Source organism: Canis lupus, chromosome 6, assembly GCF_003254725.2.
Source record: "Canis lupus dingo isolate Sandy chromosome 6, ASM325472v2, whole genome shotgun sequence".
Taxonomy (NCBI): domain Eukaryota; kingdom Metazoa; phylum Chordata; class Mammalia; order Carnivora; family Canidae; genus Canis; species Canis lupus.
In genome coordinates, this window is record NC_064248.1 from 42905947 (window position 1) to 42925741 (window position 19795).

The 19795-nt window shown below is 47.6% G+C and overlaps 1 protein-coding gene and 1 long non-coding RNA gene across 6 annotated transcripts in view; one reads left to right on the top strand and one right to left on the bottom strand.

The window, feature by feature from the left end:
• Nucleotides 1-3630: 3630 nt before the first annotated feature.
• On the top strand, nucleotides 3631-6631 carry LOC112640740 (ral guanine nucleotide dissociation stimulator-like). 5 transcript variants are annotated; one of them, XM_025417425.3, is made up of 7 exons: nucleotides 3631-4355; nucleotides 4593-4664; nucleotides 4782-4937; nucleotides 5086-5160; nucleotides 5710-5742; nucleotides 6096-6217; nucleotides 6407-6631. In XM_025417425.3, exons 1-7 carry the CDS (start codon nucleotides 4347-4349, stop codon nucleotides 6483-6485), a joined length of 546 nt encoding a protein of 181 aa, XP_025273210.1. In that variant the 5' UTR covers nucleotides 3631-4346; the 3' UTR covers nucleotides 6486-6631. The 5 variants fall into 5 exon arrangements, with proteins under 5 accessions (XP_025273210.1, XP_025273213.1, XP_025273214.1 ...); XM_025417428.3 differs by having other exon boundaries at nucleotides 3663-4362; XM_025417429.3 differs by lacking the exon at nucleotides 4782-4937 and having other exon boundaries at nucleotides 3717-4355.
• Nucleotides 6613-19795, bottom strand: part of LOC118355029 (uncharacterized) — a 28951-nt gene continuing 15768 nt past the window's right edge. The window contains exons 3-5 of the long non-coding RNA XR_004816640.2: nucleotides 8748-8859; nucleotides 8104-8201; nucleotides 6613-7987 (exon numbers count right to left, since the gene is read on the bottom strand). This is a non-coding gene — a long non-coding RNA (uncharacterized LOC118355029). The remainder of the gene's footprint in view (nucleotides 7988-8103; nucleotides 8202-8747; nucleotides 8860-19795) is intronic.

Genomic DNA, 19795 nt, shown 5'->3' on the forward strand with positions numbered 1-19795 from the left:
GGCACTTGATGGGATGAGCACTGGGTGTTATTCTGTATGGTGGCAAATTGAACACCAATAAAAAATAAATTTATTATTAAAAAAAAAAAAGAAAAAGCCTGGCATGTTTTCATGTAGTAACTGCTCAATACATATCTATCATGGGGCTCAGTCAGTGAAGCATCTGACTCTTGATTTTTGGCTCAGGTCATGATCTCTGGTGATGGGATGGAGCTCAGCACGGAGTCTGCTTGTCCCTCTCCTTCCCCCTCTCCCTGACCCCATGCTCACACACTCTCTTTCTCTCTATAATAAATAAAATCCTTTAAAAAATAAATATGTATCATTCATGAATAAATGAGTAAAGAATTAAAATAACTACCATGTGTAATTAATATAAATGTTCTGGTGTTTTGAACATTTTACTATTTAGAACTATAAATCGAGAGTAACATAAGATGCCATTGACTGAGGTACCCTGGAACTAAAAATCTGATATGCACATTCAGGGATGTGGAAATAAACAATCAAGGGTATTGGACAAAGCTACCCTTATTTATTGGTTATTATTTCAAAGTACTGAATCAGAAGAGGTATGAGTTGAAATTTAAAAATTACTAGGGGTGCCTGGCTGACTCAGTTGGTATTACAGGTGACTCTTGATCTCTTGTGAGTTTGGCCCCATACTGGGTATAGAGGGGGATACCTGAGTGGCTCAGCAGTTGGGTGTATGCCTTTGGCTCAGGTTGTGATCCTAAGGTTCTGGGTTCAAGTCCCTCATTGGGCTCCCTGCAGGGAGCCTGCTTCTCCCTCTGCTTGTGTCTCTGCTTCTCTTTCTGTGTCTCTCATGAATAAATAAAATTTTAAAAATCTTAAAAAATATGTAAATGATAAAAAAATCCACCTTAAAAATGTTAATGCAGTCGAGATGCCTGGGTGGCTCAGTTGGTTATGCATTTATTTTCAGCTTGGGTCATGCTCCCAGGGTCCTAGAATCAAGCCCTGTGTCAGGCTCCCTGCTCTGTGGGGAGCCTGCTTCTCCCCCTCTCTGCCACTCTCTCTCAAATAAATTAAGTAAATGTCTTTTTTTTTTTAAGTATAAGATTGATGAATCACTGACTACCTCTGAAACCGATAATACATTATATATTAATTAATTGAATTTAAATAAAATACACTTAAACAATTTAAAAAACGTTATTGCAGTCTTATTTTCTAAATCTAACTGTTGTCTTTTTACTTCCCATTAGGAATCTAAATTGTGATACAGCGTTTTGCCAGAGACATTTTTGTGTGGCTGCCAACTGTGTAGCATGGCCAGGATTACAGAGGGGATAGATCTACTCAGCAGATGGGTCATAAACTTGATACCAGATTTATTTTAAGCTGTTCACAAGAAATAAGGAATATTTCAGAGGTTCTACCTCAACCTTTGAAAATCATTTAAGGGAGAATAACTGTGAATAACAACCTCCTCTCTGTGGCTTTTGCACACCCATTGCCCCTTCTAAGTGTAACTGTTTCACTCCTAGTGCTGTTGAGAGGGCAACCCTATGTGGCCATGATATATACCTGGTGACCTTGGCCATCTGGCCGTGGCCACTTGGACCAGAGGTAGTACAGATCCACATGCTGTGACCTGTGATGTGGCTCCCTCTGAATGAGATGAGCTGGGGCTTCCAGACCCTTGCTGGGATTTGAATGGAACAGAAAATCAAGCAGTTAGCAGGCCCTGAAGCAAAAAGAATGTGTTTTTTGGGGTTTTGTTTTTAGGTGGGCTGCATGCCCATCAGGGGCTTGAACTCATGAACTCATGACCCTGAGATTAAGAGTTGTGTGCTCTACCGACTGAGCCAGTCAGACATCCCAATAAAAGAATGGAGGATAAGGAAGGAGTCATGGAGTCATATAGATTCACCCAGGCTCATACCCAGATTCTGAGGAAGCAAGGAAAGAAAAAAAAAAAAAAAAAACAAGAGCAAGAACTTGTTAGAAATAACTGGCCCTTGAGCAGCCCGGGGGGGCTCAGTGGTTTAGCACCGCCTTCAGCCCAGGGCGTGACCCTGGGGTCCCGGGATCGAGTCCCACACCGGGCTCCCTGCATGGAGCCTGCTTCTCCCTCTGCCTGTGTCTCTGCCTCTCTCTCTCTCTCTCTCTGTGTCTCTCATGAATGAATAAATAGATAAAATCTTAAAAAAAAAAAATAACCAGCCCAAAATGGAGTCATTTGTGTTAAGCCTCACCCACCAAGATTTAATAGTTAATGCAGTTTCAGCCTCTTCTAGGAGTGGAATTTTATTTATTATGTTTCAAGTTAGTAGGACGCCTGGTGGCTCAGTGGTTGAGCGTCTGCCTTTGGCTCAGGGGTGATCCTGGGGTCCCAGGATAGAGTCCAACATCGGGCTCCCCGTGGGGAGCCTGCTTCTCCCTCTGCCTGTGTCTTTGCCTCTCTCTGTACCTCTCATGAATAAATAAAATATTTTTAAAAATAAAATAATAAAATAAAATAATAAAAACAATAAAATCTAGTTAGTTAACACATAGTGTAATATTATTTTCAGGAATAGAATTTAGTGATTCATCACTTACATATAACACCCACTGCTCATCACAAGTGTCCTCCTTAATACCCATCACCCATTTATCCCCTCTCTCCTCCCACCTCCCCTCCAGCCACCCTCAGGTTGTTCTCTACAGATAAAAGTCTTACTAGGAGTGGAATTTTAAACCATTCAGTCTCAAATTTCCTGATCAGCCTGTGTGAGCTCATCAGCCTGATAAGACCCTGGCCCTGGAAACTTGCTTGAAAGAATGCAATCTTTTAACTTTCTTGTCCCATCCTTTCTGCCTATGAAAGCCTTCCATTTTGTACAACTCCTTTCTATTTGCTAGATGGGATACTGCCCCATTCATGGATCCTTGGAAAAAAGTTAATTAGATCTTTAAATTTACTCAGTTGGGGGCCGTCAGCTAAGTGTACAACTCTTGATTTTGGCTCAGATCATAATCTCAGGGTTGTGAGATTGAGCCCCACACAAGGTGTGGACACTGCTTAAAATGCTTTCTTCCTCTCCTTCTGCCCCCTCCCTTTAAAAATAAGTAAGGAGGGGATCCCTGGATGGCTCAGTGGTTTGGTGCCTTCTGCCCAGGGCATGGCCCTGGAGTCTCGGGATCAAGTCCCACGTCGGGCTTCCTGCATGGAGCCTGCTTCTCCCTCTGCCTGTGTCTCTGCCTCTCTCTCTCTCTCTCTGAATGAATAAATAAAATCTTTAAAAAAATAAAATAAAAATAAGGAAATAAACTAATTAACTCAGTTGATGAGAGATGTCCCATAGGCCTGTCCTTTCTGGCTTCCTCGGTCACCCTGGACTTCCTAGGAGGCAGGAATCCATGACAACAGGATGTGGGTGGGCAGGCGGGCAGGGGATTTTCTCAGGCTTCCTGGCCAAGAGGCCACCATGCCTCCAAATGTCCCCATTTGGGGAGTCTGGGCTGAGCTGAGGTACAAGGTTTTGGATGCGAACATGACAGCAACTAGAGTCTCTTCGCAATTGAAACCAAAACTGACCAAAGCAGAGCTGTTCAATTAATAGGGCACCGGATGCACCGGATGACCCTCCAAAGAGCTCCCTCCCGTGTCCTTCAACGACCTGAGTGCTCAGAGGAACCCAAGGAAACCCTGATCCAGCAGTTGAAATCCTTCGAGGTCTCAGATCACAGGGTCTGCCCTCAACCCGAACCTAGTGTTCCAACATCCGTCCTGCCTTCTTTCTCTCTCCTCAGGAAGAAGATTCAAGCATTTGAAAAACTGTGCTCCCAGGACAATCCCCAGAGCAGGAACCTGCTTCTCAAGGTAGTATGGGAGGTGTTGGGATAGAAAGAGAGGCGGCGTGGGAGCAACGGTGTCCTACGTGACTGAATTAGGGACTGGCCCGGAGCATTCCTTCGGCGAGTGAAGCCTTTGGCATGAACGTGGACGCAGCCTGGGGTGAAAAATCCACCAGGGGTGGAAAAGCAGCTGCTGCTCAACCAGGATCCCTGAGCTGGACCCTCGCGCTCCCTGTCGCCAGCCGGTCCCGATGGGGGCCTCTCCCGAACTGGAGAGCCCAGAGGACAGGCCTGCGCCCATCGAGGGATTTGAATGGGATGAGGGCCCCAACGGGGATGGTAGGAATAGGACCCTGGGTCCTCGGGAGACCGAGGGAGGGAGCTGGAATTCGCCCCTTTCCCAGTGAGGAACCAGGCTCAGGGAGGCCAGGCTGCAAGCTCCAGGTCACACAGGGAGTGAATGCTGGAGCTGAGGTTGTTCTGGAATCCCTCACGGGAGGCTGAAGGAGGACGTCGCGGCTACCCTCTGCTTCTGGTCGATGTCCAGGGTGTGAGGTCAAAGATGGGTGGTGGAAGGGGAGGTGGGCGGGGTGTGGGGGCGACTGGGTGACGGGCACTGGGAGGGGCACCTGATGGCATGAGCACTGGGTGTTATTCTATATGTTGGCAAAATGAACAGCATTAGAAATAAATATATACATAAAAAGAAAAGAAAAAAGAAAGTTTGGTGGGAGTAGTGGCCCGAGGTGATCACGGTCTTGAGGAACTTGTCCTTGGCCCTACAGGACCGGCCGGCTAAGCTTGGAGCCCTGGGGATCAACATGCAGACAGCATGGAAGAGGCGGCAGCAGCAGCAGGTGAGCGAGCCCCGGATCCGTGGCCTCGAGCCCAGAGGAGAGGGTTCTCCCCAGAGAGCTGGAAGGCCCCAAATCAAGGCAGGTGGGGCCTTCCGACTCCAGCTCTGCCTCCCGTAGCCACAGCTTCGACAACCCTTCTTTCGAGGTGACCCGGAGGAGGGTCTATACAGCTGGAAACAATGTGTCTGTGGTGGCAGGGCCCAGAGCACCTACACCCCGATGTCCTACAGCTCGCCCTTGACGCGCTTAGGAGGACTCTGGTGTTGTGGGAGGGTGAGGGGGGGAGCCCAGGGGAGGCCCCAAGGGTCCTGGTCTGCACCACGTGGGAGCTGGGGCGGGCGGGCCGGGGTGCTGACCTGTCCCAGGGAGGGACCCCGGGGACCCGAGAGCAGGGCCTCATTCCTTCCCCGCCCCGACACAGGGTGTCGTCCCCTTCCTGGGCACCTTCCTCACCGAGCTCTTCATGCTGGATACTGCCATGGAGGAGTACCTGGAGGTGCGTGGGCCCGGGGCTGGGACGGGGGGCCGGAGTCCTGATGTGGGGGAGCACAGGGCCCCTGAGCCGAGCCCCGAGCTCTCCGTCCTTGGCAAGTCTCCCCTCCTGAAAGGCTCCCCGCTGCCCTGGGAGCGCGGGTCCAGGGCCCAGGGCTGGGAGGAGTGAGGGAGGCTGCACCTAAGTCACGGGTCCCGAGATCGAGTCTGCGGCCCGAATGCCAAGCAGCCGAGGTCAGGCTGGGTGGGCCTCAGCCTGTGGGGGCCGAGTGACGTCAGGGTCCCCGGCCTGAGCAGGCCCTTAGCGAGCCTCGCATCTCCTGCCCACCTGAGGCTTTGTCCTCCCCTCCTGTGCTCCGGGACGCCAGATCCGCTCCCTCCCCGCCAGGTCTCCTTTCCCTGGACCCGGGGCCTGGCCTGGATCGCAGGCCTGTCACTGCGGGGTCCTGGCCCCTGTGTGCCTGGCCCTAGGGCGGCGTGAGTGGGGGTGGGTAGCGGCACCCAGTAGCACCCGAGGCCTCTCCCCGATGGACTGTGCTTGTCTGCTTTCCAGGGCAATGAGGTCAACCACCGGAAGAAGAACAAGGTGAGGCTCTCTCTGAGCTCCCGCACGGAGGGGGAGGCTGGGGCTGTCAGAGGGGTCCCCGGGAGCACCACGCCGGGCCTCCATCCCCTCATTGTCACATTGTCGGGGACGGTTCCCTGAGAAAGGGAAAGTCCCCGCAGTTGGCCAGGCCAGAGGCGCGGCCATCAGGGACACCTGGCCAGGGCTGGGCCGGGTGTGCTCCCCTCTGAGAACCAGCTGGGACGGGAGGAGTGTGCAGGATGGGGGGTCGCCACGTGTCAGAGACCAGCCCCGGGCCCCTGTCCCCGGGCGCAGCCCCCGAAGGCCTCGCCGCCCCCAGGCTCCTCATGCCCCCGTCCTCTCTCCGGGCCCAGGAGTACCGAGTCCTGACCGAGATCCTGCTGCTCCAGGTGGCCGCGGATCGGTACCGCATCGAGCCCGAGCAGCCGTTCCGGGCCTGGTTCCAGTCTGGGACGTGGCTCAGCGAGGAGGAGAGGTGAGGCCCCCAGGGCTGAGGGCGGGAGGGCGGCCTGCTCAGGGGCCCCTCAGGGATCCTTCTCCTTTGGCTCCCGGGGCGGCCTCCAGCCCTGCTGCTGGGGCTCCAGGCTCCAGCTCCTTGGAAATCCCAGGGGAGACTCCGGACCTGAAGCTCCTGCTCAACTCACACGTGTCCCTCTGTCCTCAGCTACACCCTGTCCTGCCAGCTGGAGCCCCGAGCCGGCCACCAGACAGGAGGAGCCGGCCGCAGTCACCCTCAGGCCTGAGCCGAGGTGCAGGGGCCTCAAGGGGACGGGGCCCGTCTGTGCGACACCACTTCCTCCCGCCTCTTCTATTGGGAGGACGATATGTCATGGTCTTAACTCATAAATGGAAGATTTCAATGTTGTGATATTAAAGCCGCTTTACTGTCCAGGAGTCGTTTGGGTCTTTTGCTTCCTGTTGGAATCTAAGAGAATCAAAAGGTCTCATAGTCATTTTCTATCTTTTCCATCCAGATATTGTTTTCTTTATTGACGAGGGACAGACAGAGGCGGGCTCCGTGTGGGGGGTCGGTCATGGGCCTGAAACCCAGGGCTCCAGGGTCAGGATCTGAGACAGAGGCAGAGGCCCCGACACTGAGCTACCAGGCGACCCTCTTGTGCTCATTTTAAAGGAGAAATCTTACAGAGTCCCCAGCTCCTGATGTGGGAAGAAGTAGAGGATCCAGCCTCCTCCCAGCTCCTGAAGCACATCCCCAGGCCCCCTTCCCCAAAGGACAGTGTCAGGAACTTGGGCAGACAGCAGAGACACCCCTCAGAGCTGCTGATATTCAGAGGGTGCAGGGACTTCCCCAGGAACAGCAACACCCCTGACCTGGGGGTCCTGAAGGGGACCGCCCGCCAGGACCCTCTCCTGCCCAGGACAGGGGCTCCCTTTGTACACTTTCAAGGAAGGAGGACTTTGTCTTGCCACTTCTTCTGATGTGGATTCTTTTGGCTTGGGTTTCGGGTTTGCCATTCCCATTATTCGGAGCGTGGAGTCGTCTAGGTCAACCTCTGCAATTGCATCAACACCAAAGTGGGCACACACGTAAAGAGACCCTGTGCTGCACATGGACGGCATGAGGCCAGGGGAAGATCATTAGTGGATGACCTCAGGGCAGGCACGGCTTCCATCCTCAGTCTCGCTCTCGGGTTCCAACTTCACCCCTGACCAAGCCTGGAATTCTCCTGGGTCCTTGACAGTGATCTCTGACGTCCTTTTCCCTCTTGGTGTGCATGAGGGGGAGAGATATTTGTGTACATGAAGGCCACACCTGGGCCAGCTTCCATGAACTCCTGTGCTGACTCCTGAGCTAAGATCTCCTGCCTCCCTGTACCTCCCTGGGCAGCTCTCTTGAAAGCAGCAATTCCCTGATGGCCCCAGTTTCTTGGTCGAGGGCCTAGTGGCCGCTCTTCCCTGCTGGGACCTGATGGGTCAGACATCGGCTCCCCCTTGCCAGAATAATGGTTCGGCCGCAGAAACCCACACAATCTCCCTGCGAGACAGGTCTTTGTTGTTCTGATGTCCGTGGTCCCAGACATTCAGCAGCTTGCACACTCAGGCTCAGTGTACACACTTACACTGTCTTGTCTGGAATCGCTAACTGAGCCTGACGCCTTAGGTCTTATACTTCGGTTATGTCATGGGGGCTCATGAGCCTTTGCTGTCTGGATCGTTGATAGATGATGAATGAGAGAGGAGCATTCAGGGGCTTCCGTGAGGGCAATGCCACCAAGCTGATGACCTGAAGGATCAAATGGCAATAAATATATTCCTATCAATTACCATACGAATGGGGCAGGGGGCAAGGGGGTGGAAGAAGAGGGTCCGCAGGTCACCTGCCCCCCCCCCCCAACTTACCTAGATAACTTTAGCATCATCCTGAAAACCTATGAATTCGGCCTGAGATTTAAATAGAGAGTAGCTGGAAGGCCGCAGTGAGAAGAGTTGGCGCTTCTCTGAAGGTCGGAAGATGGGGAAAAAGTAAACAAATAAAAAAGGCAACAAGGGGAGGCCCCCCGAAGAACCAGGCTGAGGCTCCAGGGCGAGGCCCCCAGGGCAGGAGAGCCCTCCCCCCCCAGAGGAGCATGAGTTCCAGTGAGTTTGGCAGGATCCCAGGAGGGTGGGGAGGCCCTCAGGCTCCCGGGGGCACTAACAGAGCACCTGCGCCCAGGGGGAGCCCCCACCCCGCGGCCAAGATGCCTAAAGGGCTGCAGGGGGCCCCAGGGCCCCGAGTGCGGATTCCAGCAGCGCAGGTCCCAGCGCCCAGGGTACTAGGGGCACAGCCCAGGACCCGGCTTCCACCCGGGACAGGCAAAGCCCAAAGGCCCAGGAGAGGAGGATGTTCCTGCCCAGGGGGATCCAAGTTGTGCAGGTCCACGGCCCTGCCCCCGGAGCATCCAGGCCCCTGGAGACTGGGAGCTGAGGTAGCTACTACGGGAGCTGACTCCAGGGCTGGGGAGCTGGCTGCCGCCACAGTGGTTCCTCCTGGGGTCACCTTGTACCTGGGATGAGCAGGGACCTCACAGGATGAACAGCTCCCACTTTGCCGTGCACCTGGCAGGGGCCTGCGCAGCTCCCCCAGGTTCTCATTCCTTAGAAACAGCACAGCAGGACCTGCCACCAGAAGACCACATAGAAGGACAGCAGAAAAGCCAGTTATTGCCCAAACAGCACTGCAAAGGTCCAGGGGAAGTCGAGGGGGTTACAGTACATAGATTCAGAGGATACGCCCCCTGGCTTTTGGTTTTCTGTTTGCTTCCCCTCCGTTTTTTCTCTTCTCCTCCTCGTCCTCCTCCTCTTCCTCCCCCTCCTCCTCCTCCCTCTTCTTCTTCTTTCCTTTTTTTCTGCTCTTTTCTCCTTTTCCCAATACAACTTGTTTCTGGCCACTCTGCACTGAGCAAAATGACTGAAGGAAAAACTAACCTCAAAAGTGAGACTCGGGAACATTCCTCTTTCTCACTGAGTTACAGAATTTGGATTACAATTCAACGTCAGAAAGCCAATTCAGAAGCACAATTATAAAGCTACTGGTGTCTCTAGAAAAAAGCGTAAAGGATTCAAGAGACTTCATGACTGCAGATTTTAGAGGTCACCAGGCAGAAATTAGAAATCAGTTAAATGAGATGCAATCCAAACTAGAGGTCCTAAAGACGAGGGTTCATGAGGTAGAAGAACGAGTGAGAGACATAGAAGACAAGTTGAAGGCAAAGAGGGAAACTGAGGAAAAAAAGATAAAAACATTTAAAAGATCATGAGGATCGGTGAAGGGAAAAAAATGACAGCCTCAGAAGGAAAAATCTCCATTTCCTTGGGGTTCCCGAGGGCGCCGCAAGGGACAGAGGTCCAGACATGCATTTGAACAAATCATAGCTCAGAACTTTCCTCACTTGGGAAGGGAAACAGGCATTCAGATCCAGGAAATGGAGAGATTCCCCCCCAAAAGGAATAAAAACCAGTCAACACCTCGACATTGAATACTGAAACTTGCAAATTCCAAAGAGAAAGAGAAGATACTTAAAGCAGCAAGAGACAAGAGATCTCTGACTTTTATGGGTAGAAATATGAGATTAACAGCAGACCTCTCCAGAGAGACCTGACAGGCCAGAAAGGGCCGGCAGGATGCATTCAGGATCCTAAATGAGATGAACCTGCAGCCGAGATTACTCTATCCAGCACGGCTCTCATCCAGAATAGAAGGAGAGATCAAGAGCTTCCAAGATAGGCAGGAACTGAAAGAATATGTGACCACCAAGCCGGCTCTGCAAGAAATACAAAGGGGGACTCTGTAATAGAAAGAGGAGGTCCAAGGAAACAATCCACAAAAACAGGGACTGCATAGGTATCATGATGACACTAAATTCCTATCTTTCAATACTAACTCTGAACGTGAATGGACTTAATGAGCCCATCAAAAGGTGCAGGGTTTCAGACTGGATGAAAAAGCAAGACCTACCTATTTGCTGTCTACAAGAGACTCATTTCATTTTTATTTTTTTAAGATTGATTGATTGATTGATTGATGATGGACATAGAGAGAGAGAGAGAGGCAGAGACACAGGAGGAGAGAGAAGCAGGCTCCAGGCCAGGAGCCGGACGTGGGACTCGATCCCGGGAATCCAGGATCGCGCCCTAGGCCAAAGGCAGGTGCCAAACTGCTGAGCCACCCAGGGATCCATGAGACTCATTTGAGGCAAACACCTACAGCCTGAAAATGAATGGGTGAAGAACCATGTACCATTCAAATGGTCCTCAAAAGTAAGCAGGGGTAGCCATCCTTATATCAGATAAACTAAAGTTTAACCCCAAGACTGTAGGAAGAGATGAAGAGGGACACTATATCATACTTAAAGGATCGACCCAACAAGAAGACCTAACAATCATCAATATTTATGCCCCGAATGTGGGTGCTGCCAAGTATATCAGCCAGTTAGTAACCAAAGTTAAGACATACTGAGATAACGATACACTTACTCTTGGTGACTTGAATGTAGCGCTTTCTACGATCCACAGATCTTGTAAGCACAACATCTCCAAAGAAACCAGAGCTTTAAATGATAGACCGGACGAGATGGATTTCACAGATATTTGCAGAAATTTACATCAGACTAACTGAATACACATTTTTCTCAACTGCGCATGGAACTTTCTCCAGAATAGACCACATACTGGGTCACAAATCAGGCCTGAACCGATACCAAAAGATTGGGATCGTCCCCTGCCTATTTTGGCACCATAATGCTTTGAAATTAGAACTAAATCACAAGAAGAAGTTTGGAAGGATTTCAAACACGGGGAGGTTAAGGACCATCCTGCTGAAAGATGGAAGGCTCAAGCAGGAAATTGGAGAAGAACTAAAAAGATTCACGGAAGCCAATGAGAATGAAGATACAACCGGTCACAATCTTTGGGATACAGCAAAAGCAGCCTGAGGGGCAAATACATCGCAATGCAAGCATCCATCCAAAAACTGGAAAGCACTCAAGTACAAAAGCTAACCTTGCATGGAAAGGAGCTGGAGACAAAAAAGCAAATAGAAACTACACCCAGCAGAAGAAGAGTGTTAATAAAGATTCGAGCAGAACTTAATGAAATAGAGACCAGAAGACCTGTGGAACAGATCAACAAAACAAGGAGTTGGTTCTTTGAAAAAATTAAGAACATAGATAAACCATGAGCCAGCCTTATTAAAAAGAAGAGAGAAAAGCCACGAATTAATAAAATCATGAATGACAAAGGAGAGATGACCACCAACACCAAGGAAACACAAACGATTTTAAAAAACATATCATGAGCAGCAATACACCAATAAATTAGACAATATAGAAGAAATAGACGCATTTCTGGGAAACCACAAACGACCAAAACTGGAACAGAAAGAAATAGAAAACCTGACAGGCCAATAACCAGGGAGGAAATTGAAGCCGTCATCAAAAACCTCCCAAGACACAAAAGTCCAAGGCCAGAGGGCTTCCCTGGGGAATTCTGTCAAACGTGAAAGGAGAAACCATACCTATTCTACTAAAGCTGTGCGGAATGATAGAAAGAGACGGGGTACTTCCAAACTCGTTCTCTGAGGCCAGCATCGCCTTTATTCCAAAACTAGACAACGAACCCAGCAGAAAGGAGAATTATAGACCCATATCCCTGATGAACATGGACGGAAACATTCTCAACAAGATACTAGCCAATAGGATCCAATGCGACATTAAGAGGATTGTTCACCATGACCAAGTGGGATTTATGCCCGGGATGCAAGGCTGGTTCAACACTCTAAAGCAATCAATGTGATTGGTCATATCAGCAAGAGAAAAAACAAGAACCATGGGATCCTCTCCATAGATGCAGAGAAAGCATTTGACAAAATACCGCCTCCATTCCTGATGAAAACTCTTCAGAGTGTAGGGACGGTGGGGACACTCCTTAACTCTTAAGAGCCATCTACCAAGAGCCCACAGCAAATATCATTCTCAATGGGGAAGCACTGGGAGCCTTTCCCCTAAGACCAGGAATGAGACAGGGATGTCCACTCTCACCACTGCTAGTCAACATAGTACTGGAAGTCCTAGCCTCAGACCCTGTCTGGCTCCTGGAGCGTTACCACCACATCGTGGTGCGCCCATCGAAATGAGGCCAGAGGAACCTGCTATTGTGATATTCCATTGCTGGAGCCCAGGCCTCTGCCAAGCGGTGCTCCATGGCTCATCCCACCCCTTCTGGTCAATCTTCCATCCGTATATCTGTGCTTCAGATACACTGGGTACCAGCCCACACGCCTTATAAATATCATGCATAGACCCCTGGTGATGTGCCTAGGAAGTAGATTCTAGGAGATTCCAGGCTGATCTCCACAGTGCAGGTTGGGAAACTGTGAACTATTTGAGAGACCCAGTGGGTTAGGTATGACATAGCACTGAGAAAACTCAGAAATAAAGGTCTGAATTCAGCTCCGTGTCCTCACGGGTAGACCTCATTGCATGTTCAGTGGGTTGTGTCTATGGCATTTCTTGGCACATGATGTAAAGCTAAGGGGATGGCATGGGGTAAGCATTCATCTGCCAAGAAGGGGCTCTGGATAGGGCTGACTGGAGGAAGGGGCCCAGGTCCCAGTATCTTGAAAAAGTGATGTCACTTCCTTGGTGACAGGCCTGCAACTGATTTGGAACTCTGGTAACCAGGCACCTGCATTCCACAACCGCTCACTTTACTGGAGACGGTTGAGAGAACAAGATGTCCTCTTGCTGTTGTCCTACTTTGAGTTGCTCTGGGCTCTGGAGAGTCCAGAGTGAGAGATGTTCACGTAGCTGTCGACGTCAGCTCGGCCCTCTTCTCCGACGTTTCTGCTTATGTGGCAGGAGACCTCAACAGGTACAACAAGGCAACCTGGGGAGGCCACTGGAGAGCAGGCACACTGTGATCTCAGCTGAGCGGGCTCCCACCTCTGCCACCTCCTTGTGTGTGTGTCTGTGTGTTTATGCGTGTGTGAGTGTGTCTGGGTGTGTGTGTGTATGTGTGTGTGCGAGTGTAGAGGGGACCGAGGAGAGGAACATGCCCTTCTGGGCACAAACCAGCTGCCAGCTGTTGGCAGCCTGACACACCTTTGATGTTCAGACCCCAGGCCATAGCAGGCAGATGAGAAGGGGGGTCCTGGGGACCAAGCTCAACTCCCAGTATGGGAGTCATGAGCCCAAGAGCCTCTTTCATCTGGCTTCCTCCTTGCCAGATGTCTCCACAGCTGCCCCTCTGGCCTGAACAGGAGAACGTGGTTTCTAATGCAGGTGTCCCCTGGGGGTGATGTCGCGGGAGGACCCTAAGGTCTCTTGGCCCCGTATTTACGGGGCACTCTATTTGCAGAGCTGCACCCAGGAGGTCTTGGAAGAGATGGTCTCTGGCTTCAACTATTCCAGCTCCCTAGACAATGATCTGGTGCTCCCGACAAACAGGGATCGGTGCTGCTCTGAGGTAAGAAACGGAAGAGGGCTCACCCCAGAAATATGGCCCCCACACGAATGAGGAGAGAAAGCTGGGGCCCTCCCCTAGTGTGTCCACATGAGTGTCCCACAGGCCCAACCGCAGAGAGATCTGAACCTCTACGCCTAGCCTCCAGCTACGTGGGATGTGGGAGGACACTCTTCACCTGTGTTGGAGTGGTGCAGGATATAGTTCATGTTTTGAGGAATTGGAGGGCTTTGTTTTGTTTTGTTTTCCCAAAGCCATGAGTATCTTTGCATTCTACTCCTGTTTTTTTTTTTTTTATAATAAAGTTGTTTTTATTGGTGTTCAGTTTGCCAACATACAGAATAACACCCAGTGCTCATCCCGTCGAGTGCCCCCCTCAGTGACCGTCACCCACTCACCCACACCCCCTGCCCTCCTCCCCTTCCACCACCCCTAGCTCTTTTCCCAGAGTTAGCAGTCTTTATGTTCTGTCTCCCTTTCTGATATTTCCCACACATTTCTTCTCCCTTCCCTTATATTCCCTTTCACTATTATTTATATTCCCCAAATGGATGAGAACATACACTGTTTGTCCTTCTCCGACTGACTTACTTCACTCAGCATAATACCCTCCAGTTCCATCCACGTCGAAGCAAATGATGGGTATTTGTCATTTCTAACGGCTGAGGAATATTCCATTGTATACATAAACCACAGCTTCTTTATCCGTTCATTTTTCGATGGACACTGAGGCTCCTTCCACAGTTTGGCTATTGTGGACATTGTTGCTGTGAACATTAGGGTGCAGGTGTCCAGGCGTCTCACTGCATCTGTATCTTTGGGGTAAATCCCCAACACTGCAATTGCAGGGTCGTAGGGCAGGTCTGTTTTTAACTCTTTGAGGAACCTCCACACACTTTTCCAGAGTGGCGGCACCAGGTCACATTCCCACCAACAGTGTAAGAGGGTTCCCTTTTCTCCACATCCTCCTCAACATTTGTGGTTTCCTGCTTTGTGAATTTTCCCCATTCTCACTGGGGCGAGGTGGTATCTCATTGTGGCTTTGATTTGTATTTCCCTGATGGCAAGTGATGCAGAGCATTTTCTCATGTGCGTGTTGGCCACATCTGTGTCTTCCTCTGTGAGATTTCTCTTCATGTCTTTTGCCCATTTCATGATTGGATTGTTTGTTTCTTTGCTGTTGAGTTGAATAAGTTCTTTATAGATCTAGGAAACTAGCCCTTGATCTGATACGTCATTTGCAATTATCTTCTCCCATTCTGTAGGTTGTCTTGTAGTTTTGTTGACTGTATCCTTTGCTGTGCAAAAGCTTCTTATCTTGACGAAGTCCCAATAGTTCATTTTTGCTTTTGTTTCTTTCGTCAAAATCTTATAATGGTACATTGTCCTAAGGCATAAAAACCTCAGGGTCCAAACATGGTGTCGTTTCTCAAAAACAATGTTGGCACTGGTGTTGACAAGGTCACTCCAGTGACTAGACAGAAAATCCTTTTTTGGGATGCCTGGGTGGCTCAGCGGTTGAACATCTGCCTTTGGCTCAGGGCATGATTCCAGGGTCCTGGGAGTCCTGCATCAGGCTCCTTGTGAGAAGCCTGCTTCTCCCTCTGCCTGTATCTCTGCCTCTCTCTCTGTGTCTTTCATGAATAAATATATAAAAATCTTTAAAAAAAAATCCTTTTTTTGGGTGGGGAAGAAAATCCTTTTTCAAGTCAGGTGGTTTCCAATAAAATAGGAAGGGGACCTAATCAAAATGTCTACAAAATAGACCCCATCAAAAATGACTTTGGAGGGGCCTGACTGGCCCAGTCAAAAGAGCATATGACTCTTTATCTCAGGGTCATGAGTTCAAACCCCACAATGGGTGTAGAGATTATTTAAAAAATAAACTTTAAAAATTGTTTTTTTATGAAATATCAAATCATCATCGTTTGGTATTGTTAAAAAAAAGACAAAATTCAACTAAGTACAGTTAAAAATCTTACTGGCTTTATTCAATGATCATGATTCAGGCAGCGTCCCATCTAGCAGATATAAAAGGAGCTCTGAGGAGCTACACAAACTGGAAGACTTTTATAGGCAGAAGGAAGTGGGTCAAGGAAGTTATTTTAGCAAAAAGCGGATTCTTTCGGCCAAGGCCAGGCCTCCTATGAGGGACCACAGGGGGTCCGTCAGGCAGATTACCTCATTGGTGTTGATCAGAAAATTCTAGATTGACAGATTAATATTATGTCCTGGGGAGCACCTGGGCCTTAGTCCGTTATGTGTCTGCCTTTGACTCAGGTCATGATCCCAGAGCCCTGGGATCCAGCCCCGAATTGGGATCCCTGCTCTGTGGGGAGTCTGTCTCTCCCTCTGCCTCAGCCCCAGCTTGTGCTGTCTCTCAAATCAATAACTAAAATCTTGAAAAAAATAAGATTATATTCTGGAAGAGTCTGAAACTGCAATTAGGTTATTGATTCTTTTTTTTTTTAATTTTTATTTATTTATGATAGTCACACAAAGAGAGAGAGAGGCAGAGACACAGGCAGAGGGAGAAGCAGGCTCCATGCACCAGGAGCCCGATGTGGGATTCGATCCCGGGTCTCCAGGATCGCACCCTGGGCCAAAGGCAGGCGCCAAACCGCTGCGCCACCCAGGGATTCCCTGCAATTAGGTTAGGTATTAAGTCTTGGTCCGTTGATGTGGGCTTAGCATAAGTGATTCCATTTTGGGTCGGCTGTCTCTTTTTTTAACAGCATATAACTTGGAAGTAGTTCAAAGAATCAAGTGACACTGCTATAACAAAACCCCTTCAGATCCATCTACTCATTTCTGTGAATAAGATTTTCCAGCAATTACATATATAAAAATGAAAAATAGGGACAATATTGATAACATATTCTGTCTCACTTTAGAAATCAGTAATATTCATAAATAGCTAAATGTACTAGTTGCTTAAAAATATATATCATCTTTGAACACCTAGCTGGCTCACTCAATGGAGCATGCAACTTTTGATCTAGGGGTTATAGGTGCAAACCTCATGTTGGGTGAAGACATTACTTAAAAAAAACTTTAAAAAATATGTGTATATATATGTATATAATCTCATTAAATGATGTATTTCTTTTTTTTTTTTTTTTTTTTTTTTTAATTTTTATTTATTTATGATAGTCACACAGAGAGAGAGAGAGAGAGAGAGGCAGAGACACAGGCAGAGGGAGAAGCAGGCTCCATACACCGGGAGCCCGACGTGGGATTCGATCCCGGGTCTCCAGGATCAGGCCCTGGGCCAAAGGCAGGCGCCAAACCGCTGCGCCACCCAGGGATCCCAAATGATGTATTTCCAATAAAATGTTACGTTTTGTGTTTAATATTTACCAATACTTACATCTCTGCTTTTTTGATCAGCTATATATAACTGTTAAATAAGTACTATAGAAGAAAATAAGCTTTAAAGCTCTTAGGAAGTTTAAAACATTTTTTAAAAATATACTTCTACTTACAGGGAAATAAAATAATTTGACCAAAAAAAGATGTGTGAACATAAAAATGTTGTTAGGATAAAATATTATGAGGGAAGTGGAATGAAAATACTAGATCAAGAAGAAAAATAATGAAATAAAATTTCTCACTTCCAAAGTAGCTTCATGTGTTTTTATTATTTATTTATTTATGTATTTATGTATTTATTTATATTTTATTTATTTATTCATGAGAGACAGAGAGGAGAGAGAGGCAGAGACACAGGCAGAGGGAGAAGCAGGCTCCATGCGGGGAGCCTGATGTGGGACTCCATCCAGGGTCTCCAGGATCACGCACTGGACTGAAGGCAGCGCTAAACCGCTGAGCCACCCGGGCTGCCCTTCATGTGTTTTTAAAATGCCTAACAGTATCAGTTATAGTATTAAATTTCACTGACTATCTTTAAAGGAGTGGTATATTATTGTCAAATATCAATATTAATAAATCAAAGCGAATTATATCCATCACAGCTCCATAAAATTTTGATGAAAAATTTTAGGAATGTCAGTTTAAAAATGTGTGAGAGATCAAGAGAATTATAAGAGAAGCCACGGGCTTGTAGAAAATATTTGTAAAAGATACATCTAATATTTTTTAACATATTGATGGATAATCTGGCTCTCATCCAAAATATACAAAGATTTTATTTACTTATTTAATTTTTTTTTGAGAGAGAGGGAGAGCATGAGTGGGGAGGAGTAGAAGGAAAGGGAGAGACAGGCTCCTTGAGTGCAGAACCTGATGTGGGGCTTGATCCCAGGACTTTGGGATCATGACCTAAGCTGAAGGCAGACACTTAACTGATTGAGCCACCCAGGTGCCCCTATACAAAGACTTTAAAAATAAACAAAAAGAGGGGCATCTTACTGGCTCATTCAGTAGAGCATGTGAACCTTGATCTCAGAATCCTGAGTTCAAGTTCTGATTTGGGTATAGGGCTTATTTAAAAAATTAAATTAAATTAAATTAAATTAAATTAAATTAAATTAAAAAGTCAAGGGGTACCTCCTGGCTGGCTCAGTTGGTAAAGCATCTGACTCTTGATCTCAGAGTTTTGAGTTCAAGCTCCATGTTGGGTGTAGACATTACTTAAATCAATAAAAGTTTAAAAAAATAGTAAACAACCTAGTTAACAGATGCCTCACCAAATGTCATCAGGGAAATGTGAATGAAAATGAGATACCACTACACATCTGTAGGGGGGCACAGGGTGCACATTTGAAGTTCTCTTTCACGCCCATTAGAATGGCCCAAATCCAGAACACTAATACCACCAAATGCTAGGAGGATATGGAGCAGAAATAACTCTCATTCATTGCTGATGATAATAAAAAATGGCACAGCCACTTTGGAAAACAGTTCAGCAGTTTGCTATAAAACTAAACATACTCTTACCACATGATCCAGCAATTGCCCTCCTTGGTATTTATCCAAAAGAATTAAAAGCTTATATCCACCTAAACACCTGCTCATAGTTGTGTATAGGAGCTTTACTTACAGTTGCCAAAACTTGAAAACAACCAGGTAGGTAAATGGATAATCTGTGGTACACTCAGACAATGAAATATTATTCAGCACTAAAAAGAAATGAGCTATTCAGCCTTGAAAAAACATGGATAACTTAAATGCATATTACTAAGTAAAAAAAGCAATCTGTAAAGGCTATATACTGTCTGATTCCAACTGTATGACCTCTGGAACAGTCATACTATGAAGACAGCAGTTTCCAAGAGATAGGTAGGGCACAGAGGATTTTTACAACAGTGAAAATACTCTGTATGATACTACTGGGGTGGATACATACCACATACATGTTAAAACCCATAGAATATATGACAGCAAGAGTGAACCTTAATGTAAACTATGAACTTTGGGCGACAATTATTTGTTAATATACTTTCATTGATTGTCATAAATGTTCTACTGTAATGTGGAATATTGCAAATAAGCAATATTATGTTTATGGCGACAAGGGTTTTATGGGAACATTATACTTTCTGCTCATTTTTGCTGTGAACCTAAAACCGATCTGAAAAATAAAATCTCTTTAAAAATAATTTGTCAGTTTTGGATTCCTCGATTCCAAGGTGACCAAGAAAAGAAAGAGCAATGGTTGCACCAAAAAGGGCCCTGACCATGTGCCATCTGTGAGTTACCACCACTTGTTATTGGAGGAACTTTATCACATTCTTTATGGCTCTGCTGGAAGAGGACCCTGTAGGTTTGTGCTTGGCTTACTCCAGATTTTGCCCCATGGATCTTTTCCCTTTGCTGAGTATGTTTTCCTTTCACTGTAATAAATCAGACTCATGACTACTACTATGTGCTGAGTCCTGTGAGTCTTCCTACTGAGTTATCCAACCTGAGAGCGATCTTGGGAACCCTCAACATATTACCTAAAACAACTTTCTCTTCCTGTCTCTCTTGAATGCTTTCCTGCCTTAGGAATCTGTTGACAGTTCCCAGCACAGGAGAGAATAAAATGCCAATGTTTCTCTAAGATGAAGGTAAACTTGGCTGGCTGGGTTGCTAAGAGCCTGTGACTCTTGATCCCTGGGGTGGTGAGTTCAAGCCCCATATTGGGTGTAGG